This window comes from Aethalodelphis obliquidens, unplaced genomic scaffold, assembly GCF_003676395.1.
Source record: "Aethalodelphis obliquidens isolate GAN/ISIS:26980383/991018 unplaced genomic scaffold, ASM367639v1 scaffold6, whole genome shotgun sequence".
NCBI lineage: Eukaryota > Metazoa > Chordata > Mammalia > Artiodactyla > Delphinidae > Aethalodelphis > Aethalodelphis obliquidens.
In genome coordinates this window covers 49263119-49285140 of record NW_020837950.1, presented here as the reverse complement: position 1 = coordinate 49285140, position 22022 = coordinate 49263119, and the positions used below count along the sequence as shown (strand labels likewise).

Here is a 22022-nt window from a genome sequence, read left to right as displayed (position 1 = left end):
AAGGAACATAGATTAGTGAATTAAACAGCAGACAGTACCTCAACCAGATAAATCTCCAGCCCTGGCACAGCTTCTGAATTTGCTGGATGACTTGAGTAAGTCACTTAACCTCCCTGTCCTTCAAGTCTCTGGCAGGCAGGTACCCAATAACTCTGAGAAACGTGAAAGGAGTAGTTAAATTAAATAGAGCAAAATTTTTAAGTTTATTTTATTGAAATATAGTTGATGTACAATGTTGTGTTAATTTCTGCTGTACAGCAAAGTGATTCAGTTATACATACATATACATTCTTTTTCATATTCTTTTCCATATGGTTTATTACAGGATATTGAATATAGTTCCCTGTGCTATACAGTAGGACCATGTTATTTATCCATTCTATATACAATAGTTTGCATCTGCTAATCCCAACTCCCAGTCCATTCCTCCCCACCCACCTTGGCAACCACAAGTCTGTTCTCTACATCTGCGTGTCTGTTTCTGTTTCATAGATAGGTTCGTTTGTGTCATATTTTAGATTCCACATATAAGTGACATCATATGGTATTTGTCTTTCTCTTTTTGACTTACTTTACTTGGTATGGTAATCTCTAGGTCCATCCACGTTGCTGCAAATGGCATTATTTCATTCTTTTTGATGGCTGAGTAGTATTCCATTATATATATGTATCACATCTTTATTCATCTATCAATTGACATTTCGGTTGTTTCCATATATTGACTATTGTGAATAGTGCTGCTATGAACATAGGGCTGCATGTATATTTTTGAATTATAGTTTTGTCCAGATATATACCCAGGAGTGTGATTGCTGAATTATATGGCAACTCTGTTTTTAGTTTTTTGAGGAATCTCCATACTGTTTTCCATAGTGGCTGTACCAATTTACATTCCCACCAACAATGTAGGAAGGTTCACTTTTCTCCACACCCTCTCCAGCATTTATTGTTTGTAGTTTTTCTGATGATGGCCATTCTGACCAGTGTGAGGTGATACCTCATTGTAGTTTTGATTTGCATTTCTCTAATGATTAGTGATGTTGAGCATACTTTCATGTGTTTGTTGGCCATCGGTTTGACTTCTTGGGAAAAATGTCTATTTAGGTCTTCTGCCCATTTTTCAATAGGGTTGTTTGTTTTTTGGTTGTTGAGTTGTATAAGCTGTTTGTATATTTTGGAAATTAAGCCCTTGCTGGTCACATTATTTGCAAATATTTTCTCCTAGTCTCTAGGTTGTCTTTTTGTTTTGTTATGGTTTCTTTTGCTGTACAAAACCTTGTAAACTTGATTAGGTCCCATTTGTTTATTTTTGCTTTTATTTCTATTGCCTTGGGAGACTGACCAAAGAAAACATGGGTACGATTTATGTGAGAGAATAATAGAATAAATATTGACAAAGAGTAAATGAGTAGAATTGCTAAGCTAAGATGATACATATAAAAAAAGATAAACAACTTTTAATCACTGAATATTTTGTAACCCATAAAAGATTTTAATATTTTGTAACCCACTAAAAGATTTTAATATTCGATACTCTGCTAACATTTTAGTGAATCTCAAATTGCATGTATAAATTCAGTTTATTTCCTAACCCAAGTTCCATTGTAGGCCAACTAGTCTTCTGAATAAGTTTTATTATTAAATAGTTTCACCTCAAACTAATAAATTTAAAATCTGAACAAAGATTCAGAAAAAGCCTGAGCTCAAATAACTTGGTTCTTTCTCTCCATTCAACTCTCTTAAAAGAAATTATAAGTTTAAACATTGATAGATGTGCCTAGTTTAATCTTTCTAGACCTATACAGATTACTTCCCCATGGAAATACCGTGGCCTCATATATGGTGGTAATTCTGCTGATTTTGAGATGCGCAGAACCCATGAATGCCTTTCCAGTTAGCATAATCACAGCCAGGCTGCTACCAGACATGATCATCATCACCTCCATACTTGGCATTTATCTAATGCATTAAAATGCACAAAGAACTTTATATACATTGTCTATCCATGTATTTATGTATTCATATGTGCATGCATTGAGACATTTACTCAATACTAGGTGTTAAAAGGTAGAAAGTGGTCATGTCCTGGTCAGATCTGTGAACATCCTGTGATAATGCTATAGGAGGACCACAGTGAGATTGAATAGCTGCATCTGGAACACTCAGGAAAGTCCATACAGAAGAGGTGACATTGGAGCAAAGTATTGAGGGAGATTTCCAGGCAGAAGACAGAGTTTCCAGGCAGAAGGAACAGCGAGAGAAAAGGCACAGAATTATCAATGAGCCAGGACTAGTTGGGAAAGAGTGAGCCCCTTGGTGTAGCTGTAGAATAGGTTATGTGGGAGCCCTGGGGGAAAAGAAGTGTCGGGAAATGAAGCTGGAAAAAAATAGAGTAGGAAAACCTTTAAAGAACAAACAAACAGGGCTTCCCTGGGGGCGCAGTGGTTGAGAGTTCGCCTGCCGATGCAGGGGACGTGGGTTCGTGCCCCGGTCTGGGAGGATCCCACATGCCGCAGAGCAGCTGGGCCCGTGAGCCATGGCCGCTGAGCCTGCGCGTCCGGAGCCTGTGCTCCGCAATGGGAGAGGCCACAACAGTGAGAGGCCCGCGTACCGCAAAAACCAAAACAAAAAAGAACAAACCAGTGTGAGCTTTGGCTTCCAGAGAGTGGGGTAACAGCACGGTCAGCTCTGTTCTATAGAGGGATGATTCTGCAGCAGTGAGGAGTGGAGCGGCTGGTGAGGAGAGGGTATGGGAGGAGAAGGGGGAGACCTCAGGGCAGGAGTGGTTAGGAACATCCGACAGCCAGAATCAGAGCAATGGCAATGAGCCCAGAGAGGAAGAAATGGATCTGAGAAAGATTTGGATGAATAAAGAGGAGCCGGTGATCAACTATATGAGGAATTGCAAAGAGGCATCAAGGATTTTGGTGTAGGCAGCTGAGTAGATTACGGTGCCACCATCCAAGATGAGAAATACAACAGAAGCAGCAGATTTTGCAAGGAAGATGCTTGACGTCAATTTTGAGCACCCCAGGTGTGAAATGCCAGGACAACAGGGAGTGTTTAGATTGCAGTCACAAAAATGAACTTGGAGCCCAGAAAGACTTAAGGTCCGTGATAGAGATTTGGCAGTCTTCAGTAGATGGTCAAAGCCAGAGGAATAAATGAGCTTACCAAGAAAAAAGGAAAGAAACGAGGAAGAGGCTGAAGACATACCCTGGGAAACAACACGGTAATTGCTAAGGATAAATTATATGACTCATGGATGATCGGATAAGAAAGCACTTGAGTTTGCTCATTCAAATATGTACTGAACATTTACTCTATGCCATGTACTATGCTAGATGCGGGTTGTAATGGTGAGGTACTTACCCCTCTGGAGTTTACAACATAATAATAGAGAAAACTGATCAAATACACACAAAGAAGTACGTAAGTACAAGTGTACCAAGTGCTTTTAAACAGCAGGTGTAGGATATGTGTGGACTTATAACACGGGGACCTCTCCTAAAATGAGACTCCAAGTAGGATTTTTTTGAAGAAATAATAGGTGAGTTGAAAGCTGATAAAAGAAATGAAGGCAATAATGGGGGACACTTTCCCAAGAAGAGAGGGCAGCTCACATGAAGAGCTGCAAAGGAGGAAGCATGGTCATTTTGAATTGCTGAGAGAAGGCGCCATGGGTGGGGTGTAGAGGATAAAGTAAGGCAGCCTTTGAGTGGGGCTGGTGGGATGGACAGGGTTTAGATTATACGAGGTTTCATAGTCCCTCTTCAGATAATTTTTCTGGACAAGAAATGATGGGTGCTTGTACCGGAGTGATGGTAAGAAGAAAAGAAGTGGACTAATGTGTAAGGCCTTGAAAAGGCAAAATCAATAGGGCTTGAAGGATTGGATTCGGAGTCAGGGTGTGAGAAAGTCAAAAATGATCCCCAGGCTTCTTTCTGGCTCGTGCATCTGGGTGGATGATGCCGTTCACCTGGATGGAGGCCCCTGGAAGAGCAAATAGGTTTGTGGCAACAGAAGTTCATATGCTCAGTTTAGGGTATGTTGGATTCCAGACGCATTAAAGATATCTAAACGGAGATTCCAAAATAGGCACAGACATACAGACCTGGAGGAAAAGTCTAGAAACAAGGTAACAATTTGGGAGTCATGGGATACAGACAGCAATTTAGAACACTGGTGTAGATAGAACCGTAGGGATAACAGTATATGGTAAGAGGGCCTCAGACCGAGCCTTTAAAAGGAATTGAAACGTTTCAAGTCCACATTGCAAATGAGAGTGAGATGATGAGAGCAGAGAAAAGAGAAAAAAGGGGAGTATTTCAAGATGGCAGAAAGGAGTCATCAGCAAACTCTGTGCCTTTGGGCAGTGCCTGTACTCTGTACTTCTCTGTTAACCAGAGAGGTAACATCGGTCTGCATATCTCAGAGAATTGTCCTGATGCTCAGATCTGATAATGCTTGAGAAATATTGAAATCTATCAGTTGTTTTATTACATAATCACTTTCGGTTCCCAGGGATATATTTTTTTTGGTTTTTGAGTTTGTTTTTTTTTTTAAACACTGGGCCCATTCACACTCTTATCTTTCTCTTCCAGGCTTCTTTAGAACAATAAAGAGACAAAAAATATGAATTTGAACATGGCAGTGTTCTCAGTTCTTTTGCAGAATTGCATGGAAAGTAATCGCACTCAGGATCTGGAGCATTTCTGCCGCTTGCTTTTCTCTCCTGCCTTTCCCCTAGGAACCTGGAAATCCCCAGAAACTACTTTGGGACCTGTGGGTATAGGCTTGAGCACCTCAATTCTATAAATAAAACTATTTGGTAATCAGTTCCCTGTGATTAAGTGTCTAGCCATGAGGTTAGAAGCTTCTGGTACTCAGGGAACACCTTACTGGTACACTCTTCCCTCGCCTTCAGGGTAATTAGTGACACCTCTCAAGCTCTCCCCACTTTGACTTCCGGAGTGGCCATTACTTGACATTCAGGAAGAGGGAAGGCCAGAGGATAGTGACCCCTCCCCCCAGAACATAGACATCCAGGCACCTTGCGCAGTGATTGTTCCTCAGCCTCACTGCTGGCTAGAGGAGATACAGCTCGCATCAAACCCTCCTTCTTCCTCTAGGTCACTGTGGCAACAGTTCCAACCACAACAGACTTCTATATACAAATGATTCATTCCCAGCCTTCTGCTTTCCTTTAAAGAGTCAGCTGTCATGTGCTGCCCTGACTCACTCAAGCGCCTTTGCTCCAGGGAAACAAGCACTCTAAAGATTACTGAGTTCCAGGCCCCTCCTGAGCCAAGAGAGGCACGTTGCTTTCATGATGATGCAGCACAGAAGCCTTCTGGCTACTTCCCATGTGCCGTCCTGCCAGCTACAGCACCACTGTTTCTGAAAATAAGAACTAAGAAGGCCACTTGTGTTGCTTTGATTATGCAGGACAAAAATTAAGCCAGTTGTAGGATGCAGACTGTTGAAGAGCTAATGAGTGTTTCCATAGTGGTTCAGAGTGAGACATGGCCATGTACACTGATGTTTCTAATTGGATATTATGCTTCTGAAGGAATCTAGAGACTTTCAGGAACTTCAGAAGGTGACCCAGAACTGTTCGCACTTTGTAAACTAACTCTTAGCCTAATGAAGCTCTTCAAAGGGCAGTGATCTTATGTTCATTTTTTCCTTCTTTTATTCTAAAAAATTAACATTGTTTTCTAAACTGTAGTTTTTTTTCCTATTAGCCACATAGCATCCTAAGAAATCTATTAGTTTTAAATGAGGATTTAATACGAGGAGGAAGTTTTGGTAGTCACATTTTTCTAATCTCATTTTCTGAACTCCTCTGCACCAGTGTCCTTTATATTCCAGAATTGGGTCAGCTGTCATGCGTTTTTGCCAAATGTTCATACTGTTGACGCTACAGACAGATGAATCACTTATTGCCTAACTAAATTAAGCTAAACTGTGCCATTGGCACCATCCCTATTACAGAATTATTCCCTGCCACTACTTCTGTCAGTATGCTTTGATGTTCGGTATATTATAGCTATTCATTCATCAAATGATCATGGGCAAGAAATGTTTTAGGTGTGTATAGGAGCTAAGAAACCTTATGTTATTTTTTTCAATATAAATGAAATTATGTAAATAACTGAATATGGAATCTAACCTGTATGGAGATTATTTTTTGACATTATCAACCTTGACATTGTTAGCAACCATTTGTGGACAAACCATATTTTATAAGGTAGTCTCATATAATCTCAGTAAAGTCAAGTTAGGTTTACAGAACATTTGTTTTTTGTTTTTTTACATCTTTATTGGAGTATAATTGCTTTACAATGGTGTGTTAGTTTCTGCTTTGTAACAAAGTGAATCAGCTCCTCCCTCTTGCGTGTCCCTTCCGCCCTCCCTATCCCTCCTATCTAGGTGATCACCAAGCACCAGGACATTTGTTTTAAATAAGGAATATCACAACCTGGATAACCTGGAGTTTTTGGTTTTTTTTTTTTTTTTTTTTTGTACCGATAAGTCTTTATTCATTGTATTTTCCCAAGGAAAAGAAGAGGAAGGGAAGAGGGTCAGCATGTGTGTTACAAAATGATAGCAAATGGGAAAGGAAGTACCCGGCACAGCAAAATCAACCAACAAATAAACACTGCCCAGATGGGGTCGCCAAAGCCCAAGGGGGCTCAGTCTCCTGCAGTTCAGTAATGAGGGGAATAACCTGGAGTTTTGAAAGTGAATATAAACTTTAAGTTTGTGGTTAAGAATCTGCTAAAAAAAAGATCAGATTCATTAGAAATGCAAACTGGTTGACTTTAATCAATAAGAACTAAAACCAGACTTCAGCTTTTTCTATGATGAATAGCAGCCTATCTAAGATAGATGGAATAACTTTTTGTGATTACCCCCAGTTTATTTCCAGTGATTTAAGAAAGTATCACAATGTTCTTTAAACAAAATTCAATTAAATTTAATTTTTAAAATATTTCATGGCTTTATTTCCTTAGTAAGAGAATACTGTTCTGAAATCAGGAAAAGGTTATCAAATCAGTTGATCAAATTCAACTTATTGAGCATCTGTTTTATTAAAGACATTGGATAAAGCTTTTTCGAGGATACAAAGAAATAACATGTTCTTTGCCCACAGGGAGCTTTTAATTTAACTAGGAAGACATTACACAGTAAACCAAGTTTAGTAACAATTTAAAACAATAATTTAACTAAAGAAGTTGTCATGGTATATAGTATATGCTTAATTGCCCAATGAATAATACAAGGTAGGCTTTCCACAAAGGGAAAGAACACTTGAGGCAGATGAAGTAGGTGGGATTTGAGCCAAGCCAACTGTTAATAATTTTACCAGTTATGGGCTAGAAATAGAAACAAATCATGTTTGTTGTCAGAGTTGACAGCCATACGGGGGGACTTCCATCTCCATCCACAGCATTGATTCATACCTTGTTTTTCCAATTTACAGTTTACGGAAGGCTATTTATCTAAATATGATGGCAATTACAGCGTTAGCATCCTCTTTTGCAGGGTTAGTTGAGCTGAACAATAAAAAAATGCAAATACTTAAAGTTAAATGTCTCAATGCAAGATGTCAGCTATACTGTGAAGATAGATTAAAATAACACAAGAATGTTCGTAAACTCAATCATGTTGGTAAAGGTAATAAGAACTACTTTTTTAAAATATAGCCTTGACCTTCTGGGTGACTGTTGTTTTCTAACAGAGGGAGGGCAGCAGTGCTTCCCCAATGTGAACATGCTTACCTGAGGGTCCTGGTAGAATACAGATTCTGAAACTGTAGGTCTGGAGTAGGACCTGAGAATCTGTGTTTCTGCCAGGCTCCCAGAAGAGGGACCTAATGTTGACCTGTGCGCTTGAGCAGCAAGATTGTAGAGAGGATAACACCAAGATTCTGAGAGGGATGTGTCTTAACTGGTAATACCCTGTTTAAGGAAAATAGCAGTACCATTAGAGTAATTTTATATGGCTTTTGCCCTTTATTCTCACCCAACTCTTTATCTTTGCCTTTAGCACGAAAGCAAGAGATTATCAAAGTTACTGAACAACTCATCGAAGCTATCAACAACGGGGACTTTGAAGCTTACACGTGAGTAGAGGCACATTTATTTTGCTTTCATGCATATGACAAAGTATTTTCTATATGAATGCATTCTTCAATGTACCTGACTCGTGTATATTTAACGCCAGGTTTGATACACCCGCAATAGCTTCATTCCAACGTATACATGACTCAGGTGCCTCTAGGAGAGAAATAAATGTAATTAAGATTTCAGAGAGAGAAGATGAGACTTCTGATAGGAAGATTGGGGATTTCTTTGTCAGTGCACAGAAGCCTGACCCTCTGGCACCTCCATGCGAGAGAAGGCATTCCAGGCAGAGCAATCCATGAGAGCAAACACACAAGAAACACGAAAGCACGTAAATAGTTCACTTGGCTTAAGAGACGTTTTTCCTCGCAGTTCTGCAGAGGTGATGGGACAGAGAAAGAGATTAGGAGGCAGCATCTGGCAGCCTTTTCCCTTTCCAGCCAGCACAGCTCAACTATATCTTCATCTCTTTTAGGGGTTTGCCTCTTAGATAAAATTTTATTTGAAGAAAGGGTTCTAATGTTAAATTTAAAGTTTACCATAGGTATTAAAGGAAGTCACTTTGATCAAATAAAAGTAAAGCTTTCAAATAGGGCGTGAAGGCTTATTGTGCAAAGAACGTGGGTCAATAAGTTAGTTATTTGAGTGGAGAAAAAAAATCAGTTCTCAGCTTTCCCCTTATACCATACTAGTGAGGTCCTCTTGAATGAAAGTGTTAAATGCAGAAAAGAGTTTGATCTCTGGTTGGAAAGATCTAAGTTTAAAAGCAGGGGAAGTCAGTGAAATGAAAAAGTGAAATGATTAGGCTACCTAAATAGATGAAACTTAATATACTTTAATTTTTTTTAAAGCCAAAATAAAACAGACAAAAAAGAAACAGAAAAATATGTGTAAAACATGTCAAAAGTTAATTTAGATTGAGAAGATAAGGTTGAAAAGTGGAAAAATAGGTAAAGGAACTGAGCAATTAGCAAAAGAGGAAATATGAATGACAAGTAAACTAATGAAAGCATGTTGATGTCCACTAGTTGTGTGCAAATCTGAAGGAGGGTTTTCTGCCGATCAAATCAGCACAGATAAAACTCCGCTGATCACCAAAGGGGCACAGATACTGCAGGACAATAGTGACTTTTCCCACCACCTGATGGAGTATAAATGGGGACAGACTTTCAGAGTGGTGGTGACAGCAGGGATTTGGGTCGCATTTATATACCAGGAAGTGTTTCCAAAGGTTCAAATCACTACTTTAACCCTATGTTCCTAGTTATAAAAACTCAGGGCTTTCCTGGTGGCGCAGTGGTTGAGGGTCTGTCTGACGATGCAGGGGCCACAGGTTCGTGCCCCGGTCTGGGAGGATCCCACATGCCGTGGAGCGGCTGGGCCCGTGAGCCATGGCCGCTGAGCCTGCGCATCCGGAGCCTGTGCTCCGCAACGGGAGAGGCCACAGCGGTGAGAGGCCCGCGTACCGCAAAAAAAAAAAAAAAAAAAATTAACATGGGATTTTGAATTTAAAACAGGGACCAAAAGTGTGAACAAAGATATTTATGGAATCAATATTCAAAATAGTGAAAAATTATAAACAGCTTATATGTCCAACATTATGGTAACATTAATCTGTGGTGTGTTTGGAACCGTGGATACTTATGCAGAATTTCTAGCGATCTGGCAAAACGCTTATGAGTATTCACTGAAGATAAAGCAGGATATAAACGTGTGTGTACATAATTATTCCAACTACATAAGAGAAAATATAAAAACAGAATGAAATATGACAAATTGGTTTTTAAAAGGAAAAAAGATATTGCCTCTGGGAGATGAAACTGTGTTTTTTATTTCCTGCTTCTTTCCAAGTTTTGTATAATAAGAAGATATTTTTTATCATCAGTTACAAATAGCTAGCCAAATATAAAATATGGAAGAGAGTAACTGAATATAAGAACTAAATTAAATCCAGGACTGCTTCTTATAAATTAATGTGTGTGCAAATACATACAAACATAAGTATATACATATATATGTATTTGTGTTTATCAATTCTTTAACAGGACCTAATAAAAGTATACTTAGAATGAAAGAAATAGTAAGAAATGGAGTTTAAAAGAACACTGTTTGTTGTCAGAGAATTAAACAGTTGAACAGTTATTAAAGAGCTGTTTAGAATTCTGTGCCGTAAGACCTGTTCCCTTTTATTCTTTTTGCTGATATAACTTTGTTAGACCCAATATGATTCTTCCAATATAATATACTTAGGATAAAAATCTTTTGGAATAACATTCCCCTGCGGATTGGTAGAGTGTGTTTTGTTGGTGTTGTTAGCCAGGAAAAAGTGGCAAAATATAGCGTTTCCTATATTCTGACACTTTAAAATAGGGTATTTTAAATAATGCAATTCCTTGGAATCACATCAGTTTACGAATTCCTTTGCCTGTAATCTGGCTTGATTTTGTACACTCAGACCCAGGGGTAATCCAAGAGGACCTTCCATTTGGGAGCTTTTTGCATGGTAGAATGTATTGGTACAGCCCTGTCAGCTGGTCCTTAGAACACCTGTTCAGAGCATACACACCCACAGGTCAAGTGGCAGCTTTGTGAATCTTTTATTAATCCAAAGCCTGTGATAGGAGAGAGAGAGATACATACATACATTACTTACATAGAAGAAACATATGAGAGAGAGAAAGAACACATGAACAAGTTTTCAAGTATTTTGACTCAATGGCTGGGTAAAAAGGTCCATCATAGTACAGTGATTCTCAGGTGACTTTTTTTTTTATGATGTTGGGGATAGGAGTTTATTAATTAATTTATTTATTTTTGCTGTGTTGGGTCTTCGTTTCTGTGTGAGGGCTTTCTCTAGTTTTGGCAAGCGGGGGCCACTCTTCATCGCGGTGCACGGGCCTCTCACTATCGCGGACTCTCTTGTTGTGGAGCACAGGCTCCAGACGCGCAGGCTCAGTAGTTGTGGCTCACGGGCCTAGTTGCTCCGCAGCATGTGGGATCCTCCCAGACCAGGGCTTGAACCCGTGTCCCCTGCATTAGCAGGCAGATTCTCAACCGCTGCGCCACCAGGGAAGCCCCTCTCAGGTGATTTTGGTGCTGATATAAAGTAGTAAAAAATTTTGATTCACTAACGTTGACAACCAAAAGTCATATTTATAGATAAAGTAATAGCCCCTGGCAGAATAAAGTCCTGTTACCATGGGAACACTGTTTTTCCCATTTTACTACTTAGAAAGAGATTATGTATATTTAACTTTGAGCCTTAATACCTGCCCCCCAGGAAGTCTGAGGCAAAGTTTAAAATCCCCACCCACACCCACCCCACCCGCAACTAAGGCTTTCTTTATCACAACGAATAACCACTGTGATTTTTTACTTTAAAAGTATTCTTAAAAAAAAATCAGGGGCTTCCCTGGTGGCGCAGTGGTTGAGAGTCCGCCTGCCGATGCAGGGGACACGGGTTCGTGCCCCGGTCCGGGAAGATCCCACATGCCGCGGAGCGGCCGGGCCCGTGAGCCATGGCCGCTGAGCCTGCGCGTCCAGAGCCTGTGCTCCGCAACGGGAGAGGCCACAACAGTGAGAGGCCCGCGTACCGCAAAAACAAAAACAAAACAAAACAAAAAAAATCAGTTCCAAAATTCTGTGAACCATACGTTCAAGAACCATAATGAGTGAGGCTTTTGAAACTTGCATTTCTGTTGAACAGTTAAAACATTTTTTCCTCCCAAATGGGCAATTTCCATACGAAATTAGATGTAGCCCCACCAAACTAATAAATGATCCAAAATCTTTCAGTACGTATTCCTTTTATCTAACTTTGTGAACTACTAATTCTTCAAATCCAGATTTTACGGCACCTTCTGTGAGAAGCCTAAGCTGATCACCACAGGCCCAAGGAAATATTTTCTCCTCTGTTTCCACGGGACTTATAAACATGCCCAGACCCAGTGCTCACCATATCAAGCAACTACCCATCATTCCCCAACCATACTCTGCCATTGTACTTGCTGCCCTCCTCTGCCTACCCCCTTCCACACACCTGGAAAACTCCTACTCATTCCAGAAAGCCCAGCTCAACTTTCCTTTCTCATATATATGTCATCTGGTTTTTGAGCACTTCGTATTTATTTCCATTCCATTATTAATTGTTGTGTTATAATTGTTTCAAAGAATATCTGCTACATAGTAGGTGTTTAACAATTCTTCATTGAATAAATAAAATTTTCCAAGAAAGCCCATTGGCTTTCTCTGAATATTTAAAATAGTATATGTTTTTCTTGAATTACATTTCTAGGATTAAAAAGAAAACTAATGTGCATTTGAATCTCTCATTAATTTTAAGTTAATTAAGCTTGTTAATTAAAGGTTACTTAAGTCTGTCAGACATTGCCAGAAAGTGTAGGATGTGACACCTGCCTTCAAATCAATCATATATACATGTTTGATATGAATGTAGATGATGTCAAAAATTATTCCGAAAGTATTTAATTTCAGAGCCAAAGTTGATTTTATAGGACTTGGAGGGTAGCTTGGACTTGGAGAGCATTTAAAAAATAATAAACTTATAACAACTAAAAAACTAGGGAATTAGAAAAACTGGGGAAAGCCTAGAGAGTTCACCTTGGAAATTGAAGAGTAGGCATTTTAAAAAAGGAAACTTCCTAAAGTGTGATAGATTACCGCCTGCTGGAGCTGGTTTTATTGTCTCGCCCCTGTCTGAGGTCTCTGCAATATTCCTTTTTAGGGTCTGCTCCTCAAACCGCCTTGCCAAGCCCTGTGATAGAAATTTTATATTTTTAAAAAAACTCCTTCATTGGCTGATAAATAAGAATAGATATTGTGAAACAACGAAATACATTAACTCATTTATTTTTTTTTTTTTCCTACAGGAAAATCTGTGACCCAGGCCTTACTGCTTTTGAACCTGAAGCTTTGGGTAATTTAGTGGAAGGGATGGACTTTCATCGATTCTACTTTGAGAATGGTACATTTATTCTAAATTTAATATCATGCCTTTTCCAAATTCTCTTTGAATTTCTCCCAAATTTACAGATTCTTTGGCTCTTTGCTGCAATGAGAGTTTTTACCTTAGTCCAGCATTTTGCATCGTATTTTTATATTTTTGTATTTGAAATTGAAAAACATGACAGCCTTAAAGAGTTTTATATGTTTTGAAAAGTATGTTTATATAAAAAAGTGATGTTGGGCTTCCCTGGTGGCGCAGTGGTTGAGAGTCCGCCTGCCGATGCAGGGGACACGGGTTCGTGCCCCAGTCCGGGAAGATCCCACATGCCGCGGAGCGGCTGGGCCCGTGAGCCATGGCGACTGAGCCTGCGCGTCCGGAGCCTGTGCTCCGCAACGGGAGAGGCCACAGCAGTGAGAGGCCCGCGTACTGCAAAAAAAAAAAAAAAAAAAAGTGATGTTGATTGAATATACCCCATAGAAGTCCCAGTGAATGTATAATATAAGCTGTGAAATGAGTGACCAAAAATTGTTGAATTTTTCATAAAACATTGTTTTATGAAAATGGTTTTCATAAAACATTGTATATGAAAAGATTTTAAAAAACACAGCATGCCAGAATATTTGACATAGAGGAGGGCTTTCAAGCATAATTAATGCTCCTTTTCAAGGTAAAATATAAATGAAGATGAGTAATCAGATAAATATTTCAGTTCCAATTACAAGAATTTTAATGGTCTCAGAGGAAAGAGAAAGTGACAAAAGAAACTCCTGCAGAATTCCTTCAGGTCACCAAGAAAAGTGTAGACCAGAAGTTTCTTTTATGCTCCTTTCCCTCACACATAACGACATTAGGTGTCATGCAGGGAGGGAATTCACCTTTTGCAGTGAGATTTTGATGAATTAAAGAGGAATTGTAGTAATGATTAGGATAATCAAGCTCACGTCCAGTAATTATAAGCACTGAAAATGTCTGCCTTGGCATGGATTTTTACATTTAATGAATTGCTTTGTCTTATATGCACTAGACATTTGCAAGCAAAGATAACTATGTGGTAAATTGGCCTTAACAAAGCTTCAGTAAATGTTCTCCTGTTCTCTCTGTTCCATCCCGCACTGTGACTGACAGCATCTCATAATGTTTTTCTTTAGTTGACTCTCGATTGACACCATCTCACCTGTAGTAAAAGAATAATTAACCCATTAATATTTTAACTTACCTCAACATAACACTGTACATCATTACTTTCCATAAATACATATTCTTCATAATGGGATATTCTTTTTTACATGACTGTAGCACTAAGTAATTTATTCAGATCTTTTCTGAAAATGGAGGACGTGTTTGGTTAATAGGTAAAACAGTTCTACCTGTTTTAGTGATCTAAGAGAGTAGCATCATCAATCAATTATCTGCACTAAATCGTCATATCTCAGTCATTGAATAACTAGAATAAATAGCTATTGTCAAAACAACAAAGGCTGGAGCCTAGTGAGGGCTGCTTAACCAAAGAAAAGAGCTAGAGAATCAGAATCAGGCTATATGGCCAACACCAAATTTTGGGTTTTTACTGGATAACCACAGCTGGACTAACATAGAATGGACGCTACTAAATAAAGGAGCCACAGGATGAGATGGGGAAACAGAGTCACACTATGGCCAGCCTGCTTAGGAGACAGCAGTCTCCATGCTTGATATGTTCCCCTTGTCCCATGTACTTCACCAACTAACAAAAAAAATGAACAAGCCCACAGGATACCCTGTCAACTGCCCCAGTGGTTCCTTCATTGGAAAGACAGGAACTGCTCCGTGTACCTGGGCCAGCCCTTCTCCATCTCTATTCATATTATGGCTTGTTCCTAACCACTTCCCAATATAAATATGTCTCTCCAGCTTTGTCAAAGTTTTCAGAGTGGCATACAATTTAACTACAAAGGGAGTCAAAGAAAATAATGACTGTATTTACTTCTGCTCTCTTTTTCTTTATACTTTGCACAGTACCAGGCATTCAATTAATGCAAAGAACTAATAGTTGAATGAATGAATGGCATTCTATTTATTGGTCCCAACTGAAGTTATTATTGGTTTTGGTTTACTTTACATAGAAACTAAATTCTCTTTTCCATGTTGTTCTCTTTCAGCTTTGTCCAAAAGCAATAAACCAATCCACACTATTATCCTGAACCCCCATGTACATCTGGTAGGCGATGATGCTGCCTGCATAGCATACATTAGGCTCACACAGTACATGGATGGCAGCGGAATGCCAAAAACAATGCAGTCAGAAGAGACACGTGTGTGGCACCGCCGGGATGGAAAGTGGCAGAATGTTCATTTTCATCGCTCGGGGTCGCGAACAGTACCCATCAAGTAAATATTTCCAGGCTGTCAGCTTCTTTGTTAATATACCCCTGGTCACCGTCTTTTACTTATTCCATTGTTAATAGCATGGCATCTGTTATTTAATGCTAGTGGTCATTTAGTGGTCAGTTACACTGGTGGGAATTAATGTTTCATGAGAAGCAGTCTGTAATTCTCCAGAAAGATCAATCAGACTAGCCTTTTGTGGGTTGAAACTTGCCCTAGAAAGTACACAATAGTTTTAGACAGGAATTAGAGGATACCCTATTACGCTGATTTCTCTTATGGTTAAATCAGGGAGAATTCATGTAATAAGGTAAACTATTTATGACGTCATTGTCACAGTTGGCAGAGGAAGGGGAAAAATTAGGGGGAAAAGTTTCTAAAATGACCAATACAGTTGACCTTCCTTATCCATGGTTTCCTTACACACAGATTCAACCAGCCTGAGATCAAAAATTTTCAGGGGTGGAGAAATTCCAGTAAGTTTCAAAAAGCACAACTTAAATTTGTCTTGCAGGGAACTATTTACATAGCATTTACATTGTGTTAGGTATTCTAAGTAAACTAGAGATTATTTAAAGTATATGGGAGGATGTGTGTAGGTTATATGAAATACTGTGCCATTTTAATAAGAAACTTGAGCATCTGCAAATTTTGATATCCTCGGCGGTTCTGAAACCAATCCCCTCCCCCCCAGATACTGTGGGGAGACTGTATAATATCAGGAGCTTCATTTCACAGGTTTTCTTCTACTGGTGCTCAATTATGAGAAATGTATGAAATACAGCATTTAAGGTGCAAGTATTAGGTATTTCAGCATCTTTCTCACTACACCACTCTACCTCAGATGTCATGTTTGCTCTTCCAATCAATAATTAGACATTTACTGCACATCACATAGGTGCAGGTAAAATGTGCCAGGTAAAATGCAAGGTGAAAGATGTTGCCCTTAGGAACTTATATTCTAGTTTAGAAAGCAACTTATCACCAATACCAAAGAAAAAACAAAGTTTATAATCAACTTCAGTGTAGAAGGGAATGAATGACTAATGTAGCAAACTGTTTATAACAGTTTGGAAGTATACTGTGTATAAAAGAATTTTGAACAAGGTCTTAAGTGAGGAGTGGAATTTGGAGAAATGGAAGGATAGAAAGAACAAAAGGAAGATAGTCCAAGTTCAAGGAGCATCATGAGGAAAAGCACAGGGTCAGACGTTAGCTTCCTGTGGTAGAGGATTGTCAGTAAGGAAGGCTGGCTCCAGCTCCAGCTCGAGTCAAGGGGAATCATGGGGGTTGAGGTTGCATCAGTAAAGTGGGGTGAGATGAGAACAAGAAGGGGTGTTGAGGTTGTGTCAGTAAAGTGGGGTGAGATGAGAACAAGAAGGGGTGTTCAGAATCAGTAGAAGCTCGGCCAGCTGCTGATCTCATTCCAGATTCTCTCACCAGGATTACCTGGTAATATCTGGGGGGCATGGGATGGGGAATCAAGGCCACACAAACAGCCATTCAACTCACTCCGGAGAATCCATCAAAATGTCTTAGTTTAATAATGTCCCACCACAGTGGTTTTCAATGGCCTTCTCTATAGCCTTATTATGTATCACTGTTGGATTTGTAAAAAGTGGGTCAGTAAGGGGAAAAAAAAATAGGTTGAAATTCACTCCAAAAAAAAAAAAAAAGCTAAGTAATTAAGAGAAAGACAAAAGGAATGTAATGATAATGAAGACACCTGTTTTGTGCATTTCTGGGTTTTTTACCCCAAAGAGGTACAGCACCAATTTCCAGTTAATACAGAAGGGATTACATTCATTCAGTACTAGAAGGTTAGGCTTTTCTGCAATTCCCTAAAGTGTTTATGGGATAGAGCCTATTTAAGAAAACTTCATTTTATGCCAGGTGGCTTAAATGGGGCTTCTCTTAATAGGCCATCTTGTATTCCAAATGGGAAAGAAAACTTCTCAGGAAGCACCTCTTTGTGGCAAAACATCTAAGGCCTGAAAACCATTCCCATGTGGGTCTTGTAAGTAACACCCTGCTCCATGATACTTTGTGATTGGAGCTAATGACTGAAAAGCTGCATGGCTGTTTTTCCTCCCTTTGAGGATATTTCCTCACATTATTTCAGTGAAAACCATATTTGCATGAGCTCTTGAGTCTAATGGTTGGCACCATTGTGTAGCATAACCCATATTTTCAAGGTACTAAAGTGCTGAGGAGACCCTCCCTTCAGCACATGGATTGTGGCAGGTTTGGAATATCGTGGAGTTCTCACATCAAAAGTCAGTTCTCTCTGGGTCAATTCAGACAACTCTCAATTATCCAGAACTAATTTATATCAGGCTCTAGGCTCTTTTGGAGTCTTACTGTTTTACAAGAGGTTATAGTTCCTGTTCTGCCCTTGGCTAAGGTTAATACCTAGACTAATTGGCTCTGCCTGACTGAGTATAATAGTATTTGACCACGAGGAGGAAGTCAAGCTGAAATTTAAAACAAAGCGAGTAATTCCAGAGGATAATTGGAAGTTGACTGTAATTCAATTCATGCCTGCATTGTTATTTCCTAAGATTTGCTTCTTACCTTGGATTAGAATAATTCAGATACCTGTGGTACTGTTGTGAATTTTTTCCCCATTCAAAGCAAGCACTGAACCTTGTCAGACCTTGGAAGAGGTAGTGCTCCCAGCTGTTGGTTTAAAGAAAGAAGACCTCCAATTAAATAAGAATAATCGTGTTTTCCCTACTTCTGAGGCTGTAAAATTGACTTCTAGGTGTGATTTCCTGCAGAGTCTAAGAATAATGACAGAAGCTAAAGGATGCATTTAAACTTTTCGTCTCTTTCCACCAAATAATGCTATTCATTTATTAATTTGTCCGGTAAACATGAATGCTTGAACTGTATGTTTAGATTTCATCATGTGCTTGCAGCCTGAGTCCCCGTCTATTTTTAGCTTAGCTCTGTGTGGACAAATTGACAGATTCAAGTAGAAGATCCATATTAATTGCTTAACATTGTGCATTTTCTCTTTTAATGACTGCAAGCAAAGATCTCTTATACGTAGCCTTTTCGATCTATTACTTAACTGCTGAGTTATAAAATCGTAGCCTAGCCTAATCTTTGGCAAAGCAATTTGATGCTACTTTGTAAAACAGTTTAATTTATGTCTCCCCTCTCTCCTTTCAGCTAAGTATCAACAGTGCCACTTCTGCATTCTCTGTTCTCACCTGGATGGTAACCCTGGGCCGTCCTCTCCTCCTCTTCATGCATGTTTCTGAGTGCATGAAGTTGTGAAGGTCCTACGTGTAATGCACATGTGATGCATCATCTTGTCATATATTCCTTCCTGTACATTGTTTACACTTCAACTATGGAGATGTTCCATGCAAACTTCACTCACTGTTGGCAAACAATAGGGGGAGGTCAGACAAAATTCCACAATACTCCAAGTACAAACCTACTCATCCGGTTTCTCTGCTTATGCCAAGACTTAACAGACTTCAAAATTATCGTTCTTTGAATGACAGTTTGTAACAGAAATGTAAGTTTTTAAAAACTCTTTGCTGTTCATCTGTTTTAGCTTTTTTGTTTAACAAAAAAAGGGAAAAGAAATTACCTTCAGTTTCCTGGTGTGATCCTGGTTGAAATGGTTGATATGTCACTGAAAGCTGTGTTGCTGTTTAACAATGAAAGGGATTGATACGTGGGCAGAATCACTTATGAATGTGGAAGCGAGAATCGGTGGGTTTGCTACTACCTAAAGTCATGTCTTTTTTGGTCAAACTGTGTAAACTGGAAAAACTCACGTCATTGACGAGTTTGATCACTTTAGGGTATACTTGCACTGTTCTGGTGAAATTTGCTGAATTTTTTGTTCCTTTCTCAAACCTATGCTCTTTTTTCTTCATTTTCTCCTATTTCTTTATTACTTTTGTTTGCTTCCTTTATATTTTTCTGCTTTTCATTCTTTTTTCTCTTTTTGTCTAGTAGTGTGAGAAAAGTGAAATTTGCATAATGAAGGTAAAATAAAAACAGGCCTTTTGGAGGTGGCTAAACTAGTGCTTTGATCATCTTCTGGGCCCATAAAAATGATGTCAAGAAGATTTCAAAAGTTTGTAATTCTGCTCGAGTTTGGACGTAGGGATCCTAACTATGTTGGAGGTATTAGAATTGTTTAAACTTATAATAAAAGCAAGTAGGTTCCTACTGTACCTGCACCACGTCTCACTGATTGGTGCAGTTGCCAGGAGAGTACCAAGCTGGTCGTAGATCAGGATTTTGTGCACAGGCGCTTCCTTCTGCCTTGCAGGATGCGCGCCTCCTGCGTCATCACTGGCTAGTTTTCTGAAGTTAGAGAGGCCTGCGGGTGTTTTCCATTCTCCTAAGTGTTTGTTTTGAACTCTGTCTCTGTGACTTGTGCTTTTGTAGCTTCTCTCATGTGTCAGAGTAACATTATCTTCCTTCGAGGAGTTAGCATTTTCCTATTTAAAAAAGGGGGGGGCGGGAGGGATTGTCCCTGTTTTCTCTGTGGTTCTCATTTCTCCTTTGTTTATTCAATTCCTGTGGGGCTTTTTCTCCTCCCTGAAATGCTTTATAGTGCATGGTATCTTCATCAGCGTTATTTTAACAATAGTAATTCACAATCCCCAGAAGCCTATTTTTAAAGCAGAAGCAAAAAAATAAAAACATCAACCCTCCCTCTTTTCTCTCATTTCACCTTTCTGTGTTGATTACTAATCACCTTAGATATTGTTGCTAGTGGATGTATGGTAGATGGATTGAAGCTTTTCTGATAATTATTACACGATTTAAAACAATATATATTTAAAATAAAATAAATATATACAGTAAATGTATTGGGCCATGTTAACCTGCCAATGAGATCTGTGAAAAAAATAATGGCCTCATTTTTCCCTTTTTAATTTCTTTTACCTTTTTGTGCAGCAGCTATACGTGGCATACATGTATTTTTTAACAAAATAGGTATAGAGTGTTTTTTTTTTTTTACACTTTTAGCATGTGGTGTTGAAGTATTATTACTGTAGATCAAGTTTGTCTTCCGCACTAAGACGTGAGGAAATTGTGATTTGTTCTCTCCACCACAATTGAATTACACATTTATTAATTATCTTCTCTCATTTTGAAACACTGCAGTTTACCGTGGGACACTGTATATATTTCTTGCCATAATGGTAAATGACTGATTGATATATTTAAGAGTTAATAAATTTGTGATTTCTGCTGACAATGTGTCCATTTTTATTTTTAAGAGGTACTGTATTTATTTATGCATGTGTGATGCTGGCTAGTGCCAATGGCACTATGTGGTCTCATTAGTCCATAATTTACCTTTGACATAAAGATGAAGCTACTGAACTGAGCTTCCTTCTAGGAACGTACTTGGTGATGCTAATGACAAGTTACTGTGTGCACAAAACCTGTCTCTCCTAGGGAAATTTTTCTGAGAACAAAGCAGTTAAAACAAGAGTCCTAAAAATTTCTCAATGTGCCTTCCACTCCATCCTTCTCATGGCTGCTAGCTAGATTCCATTTTTAACCCAAATCTGACCATATAATACTTCTGTGTTATCATCTCCAATATATAGGCAAGCGCCTCATCTCCCACTACCCCTCAACTTGAACTTGAGTGCACAGAAGTACTCAACTTCTTTCAGTTTATTAAAAGCACCACACGTTTATGTTTCTAGAATATTCTTCCCCTACTTCTTCAATCTAATTCTTACTCATTCCTTGAAATTCAATTTAGACTATCATCCCCTCCAGCAAACCTCCCTAGACCATGCTCTAAGCTCCCTCTCTCTCTCCCTCTCTCTCTCTCCCTCTCTCTCTCTCCCTCTCTCTCTCTCCCTCTCTCTCTCCCTCTCTCTCTCTCTCTCTCAGTACTGACCATACTTTGTGTTCACCTCTTCCGCCAACCACATTGTTTTGGAAATACATCTTTGTGTATTCTCTGCTGGAGTAATGCCTCTCTAGGCAAGAACTGTGTGTTTGTATCCGTGGCTCCATATAAGAGCCAGGAAGGGAGACGTTGTTAGTAGTTGCTGAACCATGGCCAAACCATCAATGGGAAACTCACAGTGCAATCGGAGTCCTGGGTTTATTGTTCGGTTCTGTCGTTGTTGTCTTTGACACTCTGAGCAATTTGCCTCTTCCCTCTGAACCTTCGTTTTCGTGTTTATAAAATGAGAAGAAAAAAAACAATAAGGATATTGTGAAGGTTAGGAATAATAGGTACAGAGTACCTAGAATAATGTTTGGTGGTAAATATTAAATGGTAGCAGCTCTAACTGTTCTAATCACTGATAGTAATACTCCCAATGTTCTAGTTATTCCTTACTCAGAAGCGTATAGAACTCTTGTTTTGATATGAGCTGCCCTGTTTAGGTAGATTTACTGATATTGCTAAGGATATACTCATATTCAAATGTCTCAGCAGCAAAATGAGGAATAGCGAGGTAGTAATCTAGCCGAAAGTAGGGAAAATGAAATGGAGTAAATCAGTATATTCTAGGGAAATTCAAGGAATCTTAGCCTAAAGTAACTGAAAT

General features: G+C 39.1%; 1 protein-coding gene and 1 long non-coding RNA gene across 12 annotated transcripts in view; both read left to right on the top strand.

The window, feature by feature from the left end:
• Positions 1 to 20698, top strand: part of CAMK2D (calcium/calmodulin dependent protein kinase II delta) — a 292904-nt gene extending 272206 nt beyond the window's left edge. For 6 of the 11 annotated variants that reach the window (XM_027103580.1, XM_027103576.1, XM_027103581.1 and 3 more), the window contains 5 exons: positions 8056 to 8131; positions 13022 to 13116; positions 15237 to 15465; positions 15892 to 15938; positions 18640 to 20698. In XM_027103580.1, the coding sequence (XP_026959381.1) occupies positions 8056 to 8131; positions 13022 to 13116; positions 15237 to 15465; positions 15892 to 15938; positions 18640 to 18731 (539 nt within the window). In that variant the 3' untranslated portion in view covers positions 18732 to 20698. Of the gene's footprint in view, positions 1 to 8055; positions 8132 to 13021; positions 13117 to 15236; positions 15470 to 15891; positions 15939 to 17383; positions 17480 to 18639 lie in introns of those variants that run through there. The other 5 variants (XM_027103577.1, XM_027103579.1, XM_027103578.1 and 2 more) reach the window with 5 other exon arrangements.
• LOC113619040 (uncharacterized) lies at positions 15945 to 17095 on the top strand. The gene is made up of 2 exons (XR_003432257.1): positions 15945 to 16805; positions 16854 to 17095. It is a non-coding gene; the product is annotated as an uncharacterized LOC113619040 (long non-coding RNA).
• Positions 20699 to 22022: the final 1324 nt, after the last annotated feature.